Source organism: Gadus morhua, chromosome 14 (genome assembly GCF_902167405.1).
Source record: "Gadus morhua chromosome 14, gadMor3.0, whole genome shotgun sequence".
Taxonomy (NCBI): domain Eukaryota; kingdom Metazoa; phylum Chordata; class Actinopteri; order Gadiformes; family Gadidae; genus Gadus; species Gadus morhua.
In genome coordinates, this window is record NC_044061.1 from 16,910,495 (window position 1) to 16,924,431 (window position 13,937).

The window sequence follows — 13,937 nt, forward strand, 5'->3', positions numbered from 1 at the left end:
GGCTCAAGGTTACGCAAATACAATCCAGAACGTTCAGACAGATTCCTGTCCAACTAACTGCCAGGTGGCTTCTAATGGGTGTCAAGACTACAACGTTCTATGCTAACCATTGGGACTAAATCAAGTGACCGCACTCAAAACCTTCCACGGCGGGAAGCACAAACCGTCCGACTGGAATCCGAACATTCCGGCCGGAACCAACCAAAGAAAAAACAGAACCAGCGCCTCACCTTGAGCTGAACGGAGGAAGATCCTGAAGTCCAGCGATGGTCTACATTAAAACACAGCCAACAGACTTACCTTGAGGAGATCTGTTTGTTGCTGTTGGTAATTACTACTATTCAGTATACTTTTACATTATTATGCACCCAGTGTGTACAAGTTATATCAATCAAAACCGTACGAAGAACCAAACTACCATGTACATCCCACAACAACAAATCCTTGCCTAAAAACAATGGAATCATTCAATACAAAACCATGTCTACATTTTACAATTATCTAGATTATTCATGGTACAAACCATACAGAGCAAATCTAAATGTTGAGCTCACAGAGAGCCGACCATAGCCCTGCAACGTCACCCTGACCTACTCATCACCAACAGCAAATCATGCCAGCCAGCCAACACATGTACAGGTCCAGCGAGAAGTGGGCATTTGAGCGAAAGGACTGCCCATAAAAAAATAAAGCCCAATTCCTGATCTATCCAACCATCTTCATGGTTTAAAGATTTACAGACTTGACATGCCATTGTGTTCTAATCACCTTTGTCTGCTCCCTCGTTACTTATAAACTCTACATCTCCATTACTAGAGTGTTGCATCCTACTCATTAGGGTGTGGTCTGAGTGAGCAGAGATGCATGCTGGGATACAGTGCTGTCTGAAGTCTTCAGTTCTATAGAGAAGCCCCTCAGGAGAAACCAAGTGTTTGAGAATCTGTCGTGACAACAGTTACATGCCCCGGAATATCCTTCAAGATGGCGCCAGGACTCTGAGGAGAAAGGCCAAGAGGAAGATGTGAGGGTTCTTCCTCTCAGCCAGTGGAACGCAACAACGGTCTTCATCAGAGTACCATGGAACACTTTGAAACAGTCTCCTCTTTACATCTTGAATCCCCAGTGAAGGTTTCCTTACCTCCTCAGCTGAAGAGCACAACTTCAGCTCGAAGAGCGCACTAGTTGGAGTTCCCAGATAGGTTCTGATTTAAGGGAACCAATCGTTCAGCTAGTCCTGTCCGAAACAAATACAGTTCAGCCTGAGAAGACGTGCAACTGAGAGCAAGACAAGATCCACAGGGCTCTCCATCAATCCAGCCAGGTAGGAAGAGCCGTCTCATTACAGGTCTGAAGGTCATCTTGAATATCCATCGAGGCCCCTTTCCAACGTCAGACTCTCCTTGTGGAATGCCTTTAGGTGTCCATCCTCCATTGATCCTGATTTGTGTGGTCCTAGTTTGAAGTCACTGATCTGAACACGCCGCTTGCATCCATTTACACTTGATTTGGAAACTCTCCTTCCTGCCCAGTGTGTTTGACATCTCTCCGGAGCGTTGCTCCGTGCTCTTCATGTCTACTGGAGGCCTCAAGTAAACGTGTGGCCGTCCATCAGGTATGATTTATTTGACCATTCCAATATCCCAAGCCAATCACAAAGACCCCCCGTATGACCATTATCACTGTCAAAGCAAGCCGGACACACACACACACACAGAACCCCATGCCAGGTGTGAGTGACACACAAAAATCATCCACCTCATGTCAAACCAACAAACAACACAGCCATAAAAGGCAAAACAATCATGCAGGGTAAAAACCTCATCCCAAAGGACATTCCATCATCCACCCCCAGCTCTTGCCAGGACACCCAGAACAGAACAACCAATGTCTCCAGGGACGTAAATTATGTACAACATTCTTCATTGGCATCCCACATTGGTGATGGATTATGTTTGGCGTCCAAAATGTGTCCCAGGTTGATTCAACGTCTCTGAAGTCATGTCTTTGTAGTCCAATGGATTCCTGAATGAGGGGCCTTCACAGCAAGCGGTGCAGCTTTAGTCAGCCTGAGGACAGGAAGGAGGTCATCTGTTCATAAGACAACCCAGTGGAGGGGGGTGGCTCTTGAGGAGCAGGATCCATCTTGGAATGGCCCCAAATAAGACCTTCTTGGAAATGAAACTGTTCCTGAGGAGTCACGACGCCTGGAGGGGACGGTTGAATGTGTTCCATGGTTCTGCGTCAGACTGAAGTTGTGTTTTAGTCGTTGAGATGAGGAGCCCCCTCATCTCGCCCTGGTGTTTCTCCTTCTGAATCCCTGTCTCCATCTTAAAGAACATTCTAGTCCATGTAACTGATGTCACGACCGTTTCTCAAACACACGGTTTCCTCTGCGGGGGCGTGTCTACAGACCTGTAGACTTCAGACAACTCTGTATCCCAGTATGCACCTCTGCTCACTCATACCACACCCTCATAAATAAAGCAACACTCACGTGATGAAGATGCAGAGCTCAGGAGAGTAGCTGGGAAGAAGACTAAAGATATCAGAACCCAACCCATTACTCCAGCTTACAACAATAACTTGGAGCCTGTGACCATTATAAAAAAACATTAAAACCAACATAAACCAAACACCTAAGTAACCCATGAACCAATGAAACATCCTTAATACTCAGATCAACCTTCAGCTAACAGGTTAACTCACCAGGAAGCCAAAATACATCAATGTGCCCAAGAGTAACGAGAAACTAATGACTTACAGTTTGCAGTTCATCTTCATGGTCAAGTTGGGATACTCACAGAACTGCAGTTAAATATCCATGATAGACCTTTGAAGGAAGGAACAGATTATTCAGTCCCCAAACTTGGGCACTGTCCCACAGTTCAACATCTACCATCTCCATTAAATCAGATAAATGAATGACAATACAAATTCAGGGTTTTGGGATCATCCACCTTTTAAATAATGATTAAGATAATTAACTAATCCAGTTTTTTAATATAAGTTATAATTATTTGACTGTCATTAGTCAATAGTGATTAACCTCTTACTTTGACAAGTTTGAATGTATAGTCTCTAAAATGTTACTTTCAGGTAGAGTCATTATTTAAATTTCAAATGAGTTAAACCACCACAATCCCTGATTTCCTTCGTACATTATCAGTGATCTATATTCAACATACAAGTCAACGCAGTTGTGCTTTGCCACACAATACTACTCACATCAGGTTCAGATGAGATGCTCCTCTTTACTTCAAAAAGTCTTTAACCTGTTAAACAGGAAGAGATGTCAAAAAAGTTACAACAGAGCTCAACACAACATTACACGCACATTCTTGTTTCTGGGAACACAACATACCGCGTTTGGGAGACGCTACAATTCCAAACAGTAGAGGACTCCAACGTACTGTCCGGTTCCCTTTTAAGTAAAACGCACCAGATGCAACCAATTAACTAATTAAGAAAACTACGTGCGTGTGTGTGTGTGTGTGTGTGTGTGTGTGTGTGTGTGTGTGTGTGTGTGTGTGTGTGTGTGTGTGTGCGTGCGTGCGTGCGTGCGTGCGTGCGTGCGTGCGTGCGTGCGTGCGTGTGTGTGTGTGTGCGTGTGTGTGTGTGTGTGTGTGTTACTACTGTTTGATGTCAAGTTGGTGAAAAGGAAGTCCCGTGTGATCTTGCGTCCCTGTGTGTGTAGTGAGCAATCTTGTGAGTAATCTTGTAATTTATCAACACTTACAGCAGTCATAGAACTAGCGATTAGCACTATGCACTAATAGCCCAGGGTGACCAGACATCAGGTCACCAGATGGGACAGTCCGGATTTTAAGTTGCGTGTCCCGAGTTTTCCACCAACCATTATGAAATGTCCCTTGTTGTCTGCGATTACAAAGCCGACGTGGTCTTATCATAGCCCGATCATTAACTAAAAACCACATTGAAAGATTAAAGCCTCCAGCATATGATTTCAACAATATGTTAGGGCATACACAACAGGAATGGTGACGTAAAACCAGTGGAGGAGCGCTGGGCGGAGATGTTCGTGTATTTCAGATCCAGGGACAGTCCGTACAAAAAAATATATGCATAATTTGTCAGTTTGCCTTGTGTCTGCCTGGAACAAATGCTCCCGTTGAGCTGATCTTCCCCATAATGAACAATACTTGTAGGACCTACTGACGAGGAACTGCATAACCGTTCCCACCTTAAAGCTTGCTTGTTACGCGGGCCAATTTTGACGACACCTGTCCGCAAAAAGACAGGATCTAAACATTATGTAGAGGGTATTTTTTATTTTTTTTGGCACGGATAGGCTATAGGTTAGGGAACAAGGACACTGACATTACACCATCCTGCCAATAGACGCTGCCCTCTGGAGAACTGAAAAATGTGCAGAACACCTCCCTTACTTGGTGAGCCTGTTCCCCTATTCCCTCCTATGTTTGGAACTGGTGGTATATTTCTCCCCTGCTGCTCTCATTCATGTACCTCTGATGGGGTTCAGCAAAAAGTTGCGCAGGATGCAAGCAGCGCAGCACTACATTATCAACCTTGTTTGGGTGCAAGTTGATTTTACGGTTTAATCTCCGCCATCTGGCAGCCAGGATGCCAAAAGCGTTCTCCATAGTCTTCCTTGGCCTGGACAGTCTTAAATTGTAGATTATCTTGGGGTGTGTCATATTCTGCCCCGGGTAGGGTCTCATGAGGTATGGCTGCGAATGGTACATCGCCCAATTGAGCAGCCCCTGGCAGAGAGACACTAAGCGGCACATGAAGGGTTTTGCTTTCCATTCCCCTTCCTAAATCTGAATTTGCATATACCCCACCATCACTTGTGCATCCAAAATCCCCCACTTGAATCACCCTTAACCGGCAGTAGGCTTCCACTAGTGCAAACAGTACTATTGAGAACGATTTAAAATACTGACTACCGGAGAGTGGGGGTGCTTGAATTGTGACGTGTTTCCCGTCAATTGCCCCGATGCAGTTTGGAAATTGTGCTTTCCTCCAATAGCCCTCTGCAACCTCTTCCCCCATTTATTGTGTTGGCCTGGGCAGAAATCGATTCATCATCACTTTGACAATGGCAGCACACACACCATATGTACAGAGTTGGTCACAGTTGTGTGCCCTAATCTGTAACCGAATGCCAGGCCTATCAGAGAGTCGCCAGAAGCAAGTTACCTGTGAGGGAAATGAAAGCAAAGGTTAATCACAGTTTATTCATATGCTATTCTTATGTTTTTCAGCTGGAGTTTCTAAGCAGAGATGGGCAATTCTGCGAGAGGCATTTGACTCAAAGGGAATGGAAATATGCGGAGACCATGTCTTTCCTCCTGCCTCACTTACAACAGAAAGTTTGTTTCAAAATGTCAGCTTGTATATTTCAATCACAGTATTTAAATCCTGACCGACATAATTGCAGTAGTTAATGCATAGGTGGACAGATGCTCCATGCGTATATTTATAACTGTTTAAGAATCCCTATGCTGTGTATGTTTCCAATAGCCCTTAGCCTAGAGTAACTATAATTTTCTTTCTGTTTGTCCTCATATCCTTTAGTTCTAAAGGCAACTTGAGTGAATGAAACACTGAAGAGACAGAGGTTTGTGATACTCAGCAAACATCTAAGGCTGGACGCAGCACAGACGACCAGCAACAGCAGACCACTGGTGGGGAATCAGTCTAGACAGCGTCGCAATAAGAAGAGACAGAACAGCAAATATATTACATTTGGGACACTGTCGATGAGGAATTACTGCAGAAAACATTTTTATTTCAAAACATTTTTATTAAACAATGATTTGAGTAAGCCCTCCACAAAGAACAGAAAAAAAAGTGTCATTGACTTAAGAACTGGTAGTGTTCCTGTCAGGTTTAACACGCCTTACATACCTCATACAGTCGGGTGTAGAAGACTGAACAAATGACTCATCACAACCTTTTTAGTGTGAGGATACAGAAGTGAAAAAACACCCTTTCAGGTTTAGTGTCAATATCTGTCGACCTATGAGCAAGGCCACTGGAGGGAGTGGCCACATAAGGCGAGCGAGTAGGTCAAGGAAATGACCAGCATGCAAATGAGGCACCCATACCCCATCAGGTAATGGAGGCCTACAGCACTCACAGGAAAACATTTTGTAAAGGATAGTCATTTGAAATTGTTTTATTCTTCGTTTACAGTTCAGTCTATAATCTCGGAAAAAGTTTTAAATAGTTAAAGATTGACTTTACTAGGAGTGTTCTGCATATCCAGCAGACCATTATGTTGTTATATCCCACATATTTTTCACCAGTTTATATATATTTATTAGACTATATATATTCCTACATTTAGGGAAAGCAGCTACCCCACGATAAATAATGTTTGTGTAGAAGGAAATTCTCCAGCCATAAGTAATTCTAGACATGTTAACGGTGTTGTTAACCTGATGACCAGTTTATTAAGCCAACTGAGCTGAGCCCATTCTTCCAGTTGGATATAAAACGACAGAGCACCGGAGTCAGACCCGGCCAGCTAACCTAGTACTTACATCAGCTCTATTGCAAATACCAAAATAAACTAGCAAGGTGGAAGGACTGGTAAGACTGGTTTGGAGACTTTTTGCCAAATGTGAGCTAAGGCCAAAGTGACATTAAAGACAATAGAGAAGCATAACCTTCTAGTCAAAGTACAATATGTGAAATTGGGTTTGTTAAAAAAAAAAACTGTGCACATTCAAAGTTCTGCTGAGAGCACAACTCAATCAAATGAACTGCTTCAGAAATTAAAGTGTGTGTGTGTGTGTGTGTGTGTGTGTGTGTGTGTGTGTGTGTGTGTGTGTGTGTGTGTGTGTGTGTGTGTGTGTGTGTGTGTGTGTGTGTGTGTAAACATTAAGAGGACGACTTGGGTCAGAGATCTAATAGCAAGGTCGAAAGGGACATTTGAGAAGACCTTCCTTGGCTTGGAGGAAAAGTGAGGGAGAGGGGACAGAGTCTAACTCAGCTACAGTGTGATTCAGAAACAGCTGAGGAGCTTAAGTCTTCTTCTTGAGCTCCTCAAAGCGCCGCGAGAGGTCGTCAAAGTCGATGTCGTCGGAGGAAGAGGTGGTGTGTCCACCCACCGAGCTGTTTGGCATCGTATCGGGGACAGAGGGCAGCTCTGGCAGAGCGTTGTTGTCGTAGAACTGCGTGGAAGCTGCAGGGAAAACGCCAAATCAGACTGTTGAGGGAGATATCAATAGCTTCAAGCTGTGGTTACCACCCGCTAGGACGAGTGGTATGCTCTATTTGAAATCTGATATATATGTAGATATATTTGAAGATCACAGTTGGTTCATCTGTTGAATGTTTCGACAAAGTTAAATTGACCAAGTTGCTTAGTCTGAATTTGTGTGAGTGTCAGAGAATTCACCGTTCTCCCAATGACTTCTAGTCTCTGGGTGAAAAATTATGGAAATACTTAGGCCCCAACATTTGTAGAGAATGAGAAGGAAGAAAAAAATAAAGAATAAAGCGCATCTTTGACATGTTTCTCAAAGCAGTGACCAGTTGTGAGGTGACAGTCCTCAACCCCCCTCTCAAAACACTGCGATCGTAAACGCAATTATGTAATTATGCCTACTCTTCTGTAATCTTATAATTATTAAATCATTAACAATCAGGCCAACTTTGGATATTATTTCTTTGTCAATTTCAGTCAAATTATTAAACTGTTGATTCCATTTTTAGTACCCGATTCCGCGTTAGGGCCCTACAATCCCGCGTTAGGGCCCTACAATCCCAACCCCACTTCTCTATCATGCTAAAAAGTCTTCATGACACTATTGTTCTGTAAATACTCTAGTCTTTATATGTCTGGAACAGGTTTCAGGTAAGGATTGATGGTGCACTGCATCAGTGGTTCAAAATGTAGTGGCCATTCATATGTTGAAGTTCACTTCTACAGGACAACAGGAGAGGCGTCAAACCTATCCCAACCCCACTACTCTATCATGCTCTATCATAAAACTGTTTTTATTCTTCATAATGGTCCTTCAGTATCTGTGTTCATTAGATTAGGTTACCGGGCAAACATTTAAATATTGAGGAACCCTGCCCTACAGTATATGCATATCAGGCAACCTCAAGTGGAGTCTGGAAAGAGGTGGGGAACTACTTCTGCCATATCTGGTCTCACACCAGGTTTCCTGGCGTGAGACAGGAAACCTTCTCACACCAACACACTACAACATAGATACGTCTTGCGTTGCTTTAGCAGTTTGCAATGCTAACATATCATCTCAAAACTTACCGACGGACTGGGAGGGGACAGAAGGAGTGATAGGTAGGTCATCGATCTGGAAGATAGAATCAGCATTACTTCAAAGACCGTTGTCTGTCTTTTATATTCAAAAGGTAGGGCAGGTTAATAGAAGCAGCTATTGTGCAGGGTCACTATCAGAGCAAGTGGCATATGTTTGCCAGGGCGCTGCAGGGTGAGAGAGGGCATCTGTGCAGCCAATGAGGATCTTAACATGCACAGCAATGAGAAGCTCAGCATTATCAACCAATTGGTAACTTGGTTGAGAGAGAGCAAGAGCGAGAAATTAGTGTTCGGAAGGTGAGAGAGGCATCTCTTCCCTGAGGTCTTTCCTTGCTTGCTTCTGCCTTCATTCTTCTTCTGTCTTTATGGGTTGGGGAATAGAATGCCCAATGGGGTATGAGCATGGGTTCTGGACAGTTCAGTTACTTACAGACTCGTATGTGGGGGGGCAGGTAGGCAGCTGGGGGGGCTTCCCCCCTCCCACAGGGAAGTGGTCACCATAGGTTCCAACAGGGGGGCCGTAGGGTTCCTGTAGGAGAGCGAGGAGGAAGAAGGGAACAAGAGGAGCCAAGAGGAGCAGATAGATGGAGAAAGGGAGAGAGGATGAGGGACGGATAGATAGAGAGGAGACAATACTTCAACCAGTCGAAACATAAACTATTAGAAAGTGCACCATGATTGTTGCAGGAAACAAATTTTCATCCATCTCGTGCGCATCCTTATGCTTTAACAATGAGTCCAAAGATTAATAAAAAAAAAGTGCTTCTGTTCCCCCCACCACAAACATAACATAAGTACCAGAACTCAGAGGAGGTTTGTCTGGACTTACTGGTCCTTTAGATGGGTAGTTGAAGGCTGAGGGCATGTGCATGGGCATACCCATGGGCATGGGCATGGGCATACCCATGGGCATGGGCATGGGCATACCCATACCCGGGGCACTGAAGCCCCCCCCTCCTCCTCCACCACCACCACCGCGGGGCTTATTGTCACTGTCAACGTCGATCAGGTCGGCCTCCTCACCAGGAGAGACTTCAGGCTTCCCAAAGGGAAAATGCATGTTCTCAGTTATAGGGTTTATTATTGTATGATTGTCATGTTAAATTGCACAATCTGATATAACCCCTTGGATACAGTGACGTGTTGGGCTCTTACCCGAACCATGGCGTCGGGCTCATAGGGCACGTTGTAGTTCTTGGCGATCTCTATGAGGTAACGCTCGACCAGAATCTTAGGAGGGGCCTCCACACTAAGCTTGTGCATAAGCTGAGGAACATAACATTGTGATCAAGACATCATTTCTGTTCACTGTTCAAGGCACGGTACAAGAATAGTTCAAAATGTCTACCCGGTCATTGACAGTGCCGATCTGGTTTGTCCTGCACAGCTTGCCATACTCCTTGCTGTATTTAGCACACAGCTGATCGGACACCTGGAGAGAGAGAGGAGTGCCTGGTATTCATAACACATGACGTAATCATCTGCTAGCCATGAGTTTTGTGACGTCATGACAACGGGATTAGTGCAGTTGTCGAGACAACAACAGTGCTAGCACTCTTTACAGCCGAAAGACTAGATGGTTTAAAGTGGTAATTATTGTTATGATAACTAAGAAATACAATAAGGAACTCACAATTTTGAGTTCAGCCACCTCTGACTGGAGTCGCGGAGCGGCCCAGATGAGTGTTGACACAGATTCCTGAAGGCCGGGGTCCAGCTCCCTGGTAGAACATACACAAACCTTGAAAACTGCCTCTGTGCGTCAGTGTCTCTGTATCTGTGAATGTTGTTCAATGAATTGAACACGGACTACGAAACCTAACAATACTGCGACATAGTGGCTAATAAAGGGCTGCAACCAAATTAGACACTTGTGCCACAAGTAGAGAATGTTAGGATTGTTCTCTCCACCCCTACACTCCTCCTCGTGGTCACGTGACGGAACCCCCACCTGCTTCTGACCACAATGAACTGAACCATGATCACCACTCTGAGCATGTGGCACTATTTTCAGCACTTCATGCTCAATTAATAATTAATAATAGGCATGCTCCAGCTTGGTGACCAGGAAGTCTTATACATCCATGAGTAATGCACATGTTCTGGTTTAGTGACATAACAATGCACATGCTCCCCAATTGTGACACTGCTGTGTATCGGTGATGGCGCTGTGTATTAATTTCTTATAAATACATCAATGTCTTGTCTTAGTTTATTGAGAAGTTTTCATGCTTTTTTTCTGAGCTGCCGAAATTTGCGTCCATAGGTAGTGTGATAAACATTTTATAGTGACAATGTCTGGTCTTAAACACGTCCTGTTAGGATACATTGGTAATCCAGGAAAACATCTGACAATTAAGCAGTAAGCACAATGTGAATTGTGACGGACAGACTTTTGGAATCCAGCCACTATCAAACAAGGCAGCATTTCTTCTACCATTCTCCAGCCACTTACTTCATGGATTGGATGAGGCCGAACCGTGCGAGCAGCAGGTCACAGTGGAGCTCAAGGATCTCCATGGCCTCAACCAGGTAGTCCTCCCGGATAATGTGTTCGACGCGGATACGTGCACGTTCATCCTTACCCCCCGACAGATAATCGGCAATCTCCTTCCTGGCTTTCTGGGCAAGCTCGGCTGTGTTCGAAAAAAAGAATACCTTATTTAACAGCATCTCAAAGTGCTGTACGAGTTTAAGGGGAAAGGGTTACCGGGAGAACAAAATATCAACTATGCGACGATCGAAAAAGTGTAGGAGTATTGGATTTAACTAAATCACTCACTTTTCTTTTTCTCCAGGAGCTTGAGTCGGTTGATGACAAGTCGCAGGTTGACTTTAAGTCTCTCAGCTTTAAATCCTCCTCCCAGCATGTCTGAGAGCTGTGTGTTAAAAGAGACATGAGAGGATGTCGAAACCCACAGATCTTGATCACCGGTGTCATCATGTGATCGTGACTGTACCACCAGAAACATCAAAAACATAAACAAATGTCCGAAGACAGGGCTTGAGGAGAGAAAAGTCCTCCTAAACTAAAATGAAAATGGAAAGCTGTTGGGATGGGTCAAGGATTCTAACAAACGATTAGACGAAAGTATCTGGTTTCTTCTCCCATTCCCAGTTAAGGAGCTATTACAATTTCCCTAGCATGTGTTAGCTAACTAAATAAATAAATGAATAAACACCCAATACGGATAATCAACATAGAGAACACTCACATCAAATAAAAGCGTGTAGGTAATCGACTAGGACCGTACCTGTATTGATCGGGATAGAGCAAATTTTGAGCGAGACTTGTTTGTTGCTGTTAGCTGGTTCACCTTCTTCTTCCGTGTTGACGATCTAATGTGCGTCACTAAAAAGGGGATTTCCCCGGGTGCATTGTGATGATATGAGCAGTAGATGGCAGTCCTTGACACTGGTATCACGGTAAAATAATTATATATTTCAATGAATATATTGTAATGAGATTGCCGGTGACATAGGAATGTCCAGTCATAAGTACTTGTACGAACCTTTAATGGTACAAACCTGGTCACTGTAGCGCCGTAACCAACGCCAAAAATACACACACAACAGGTTCCCCGGGTCGCACACACCCGCAAACGCAGAACTCTTCAACGCGCATGCCCCCACCCCTCCTGTTCTCCCAAGCCCCTCCCCCAGCTGACCTGGGGGAGGGGCCCACACTGATTGACAAGTAGAACATAACAATGCATGCACATAGAACTGGCATAACGGAAAACGAAGTACAATGCAACACATAAAACACAAACTCTTTATTAATCAAACTCAATATAATCAATCATTCGAGTTCAAATTAGTGAGCTGTTGCTGAAAGAACTTAATAGAACTCAATGGCTTTAGGTGACTATAGCCAGGTAGGTAGCCTACAGCCAGATCTGCTCTTAATGGCTCTGGGGAGGTCCGTGTAACGCTCATCAGTATAATTTCCAATTTCAAAACATAAAAAAGAAAATTTGAATATTGAGGTCTGCTACGCCCTCCAATACCCCCATCTAGTAGTCGTTTGACTCCACTGGCCCTCATTCACAAATGATCTCCCGCCAAGGGACTCTCCTGGGTCAACACGACCAGATCCTGCAGGTGATCACCTCCACCCTTCGTAAGTTCTCCCTATCTGTCCACTCCCAGCCCCCCCGTCACCCTGGAACCACCAGTCCCCGTCCCTAGCCCATCGTCTTGGTCTTCCCCCCGGGACCCGTTCATTCCAGCCCCCAAATGCAAGATGGAGACCTGGGATCCTGTCGGTCGTTGCTCCTCCAGTGCTCCCTGGTGTTCGAGCTGCAGCCCCAGACCTACCCCACCGACAAATCTCGGATCTCCTACCTGCTTGGAGCATTGCAGGGTGAGGCTCTCACCTGGGCAACGGCTAGGGACGCGAATCCGCGGTCTGCTTCAATTATGTCTTGGAGCACACACTGTCTGTCCAACTGCTTGCGCAGTTGGACAGACAACAACCACGACCTCGGGGAGGTCTTCAGTAAATCCCACACTCTGTCCTTGCCCCCCCATCGCCCTTATTACTGTGCTATTGACCTCCTTCCCGGGTCCCCCCTCCCTAGCAGCCGCCTGTTCAATGTCTCCCGCCCTGAACGTGAGTCCGTGCAGGAGTATATCAGGGAATCCCTCGCCGCCGGAATCATCTGCCCGTCCTCTTCACCTGTGGGAGCGAGCGGGATTCTTCTTTATGAGCAAGAAGGACCGCTCTCTCCATCCCTGTATCAACTACCATGACCTGAACGACATCACCGTCAAAAATAAGTATCCCTTGCCCCTCATCAGTTCCGCCTTCGTCCCCCTCCACGGAGCCTCGGTTTTCTCAAAATTGGACCTGTGCAACGCGTATCACCTTGGCCCCATCCAGGAGGGAGACGAGTGGAAGACCGCGTTCAACACCCCATTGGGCCACTACAATATTTAGTTATGCCCTTCGGGCTCACCAACGCCCCCGCTGTCTTCCATTCCCTGGTTAACGATGTCCTCCGGGACATGTTGAACCGCTCCATCTATATTGACGATATCCTGATCTTCGAGGTTCGTGGAGGAGCACAGGGTTCACGTCGGACAGGTCCTGCAACGGTTGCTCGAGAACCGACTGTATGTGCAGGCGGAGAAGTGTGAGTTCCACGTCCCGTCCATCCTTCCTGGGCTACATAATTATCCCTGGCAAGGTAGAGATGGATCCATCCAAGGTCTCTGCGGTGGCCGAGTGGCCCTCTCCCCCTACCCGCAAGAGACTGCAACAGTTCCTGGGCTTCGCAAAGACTTCCATCAAGACTAATGATGTCACCGCTCCTCCTGGAGGATACTGTAGGCCTGTGGACTTAACAGCAGCAATTAATTCTGCATCACAATTGTCCTTACCCCATACACGTCTATTCACTAGTAGACGTGGATAAGCAGATAATGGGCATATGGCACGAACTATGACACTTGTAATTGCCGAATTAAAATTGCAATTGTTACGTCCATGGTAACATTGTAATCACTATGGCCTAATGCTGCAAGTGAACCCTCCTATGGCCTAACGATATGCCTAGTCTCACCCAGCATTTCACCTTCATATTTAACTATGTACACTGGTGCGACTAGACGCTAGTGTCCGCTACAGTAACTTTTAGAAATCCCCGTTGCG

At 45.3% G+C, this 13,937-nt stretch overlaps 1 protein-coding gene across 4 annotated transcripts; it reads right to left on the reverse strand.

The window, feature by feature from the left end:
- Positions 1-5,767: 5,767 nt before the first annotated feature.
- Positions 5,768-11,902, reverse strand: ist1 (IST1 factor associated with ESCRT-III). Of its 4 annotated transcripts, none has more exons than XM_030377238.1 (11): positions 11,810-11,902; positions 11,536-11,633; positions 11,064-11,160; positions 10,737-10,917; positions 9,915-10,002; positions 9,630-9,713; positions 9,437-9,547; positions 9,111-9,320; positions 8,712-8,810; positions 8,270-8,315; positions 5,768-7,174 (listed from the first exon to the last, which is right to left on the reverse strand). In XM_030377238.1, the coding sequence occupies exons 3-11, from the start codon at positions 11,149-11,151 to the stop codon at positions 7,014-7,016; spliced, it is 1,068 nt and encodes a 355-aa protein (XP_030233098.1). In that variant the 5' UTR covers positions 11,152-11,160; positions 11,536-11,633; positions 11,810-11,902; the 3' UTR covers positions 5,768-7,013. The 4 variants fall into 4 exon arrangements, with proteins under 4 accessions (XP_030233098.1, XP_030233099.1, XP_030233100.1 ...); XM_030377239.1 differs by having other exon boundaries at positions 11,794-11,893; XM_030377240.1 differs by having other exon boundaries at positions 11,497-11,866.
- Between the last annotated feature and the right edge of the window lie 2,035 nt (positions 11,903-13,937).

What these genes read in the sequence shown, in the direction of transcription:
- ist1 (XM_030377238.1), bottom strand. Translation starts at nt 11,151, where the DNA reads ATGCTGGGAGGAGGATTTAAAGCTGAGAGACTTAAAGTCAACCTGCGA. An exon ending in GCCCCCCCACATACGAGTCT is followed by an intron (nt 8,316 to 8,711) that starts GTAAGTAACTGA and finishes TCTATCTTCCAG; the next exon opens with ATCGATGACCTACCTATCAC. An exon ending in TGTCCCCTCCCAGTCCGTCG is followed by an intron (nt 7,175 to 8,269) that starts GTAAGTTTTGAG and finishes TTTTCCCTGCAG; the next exon opens with CTTCCACGCAGTTCTACGAC.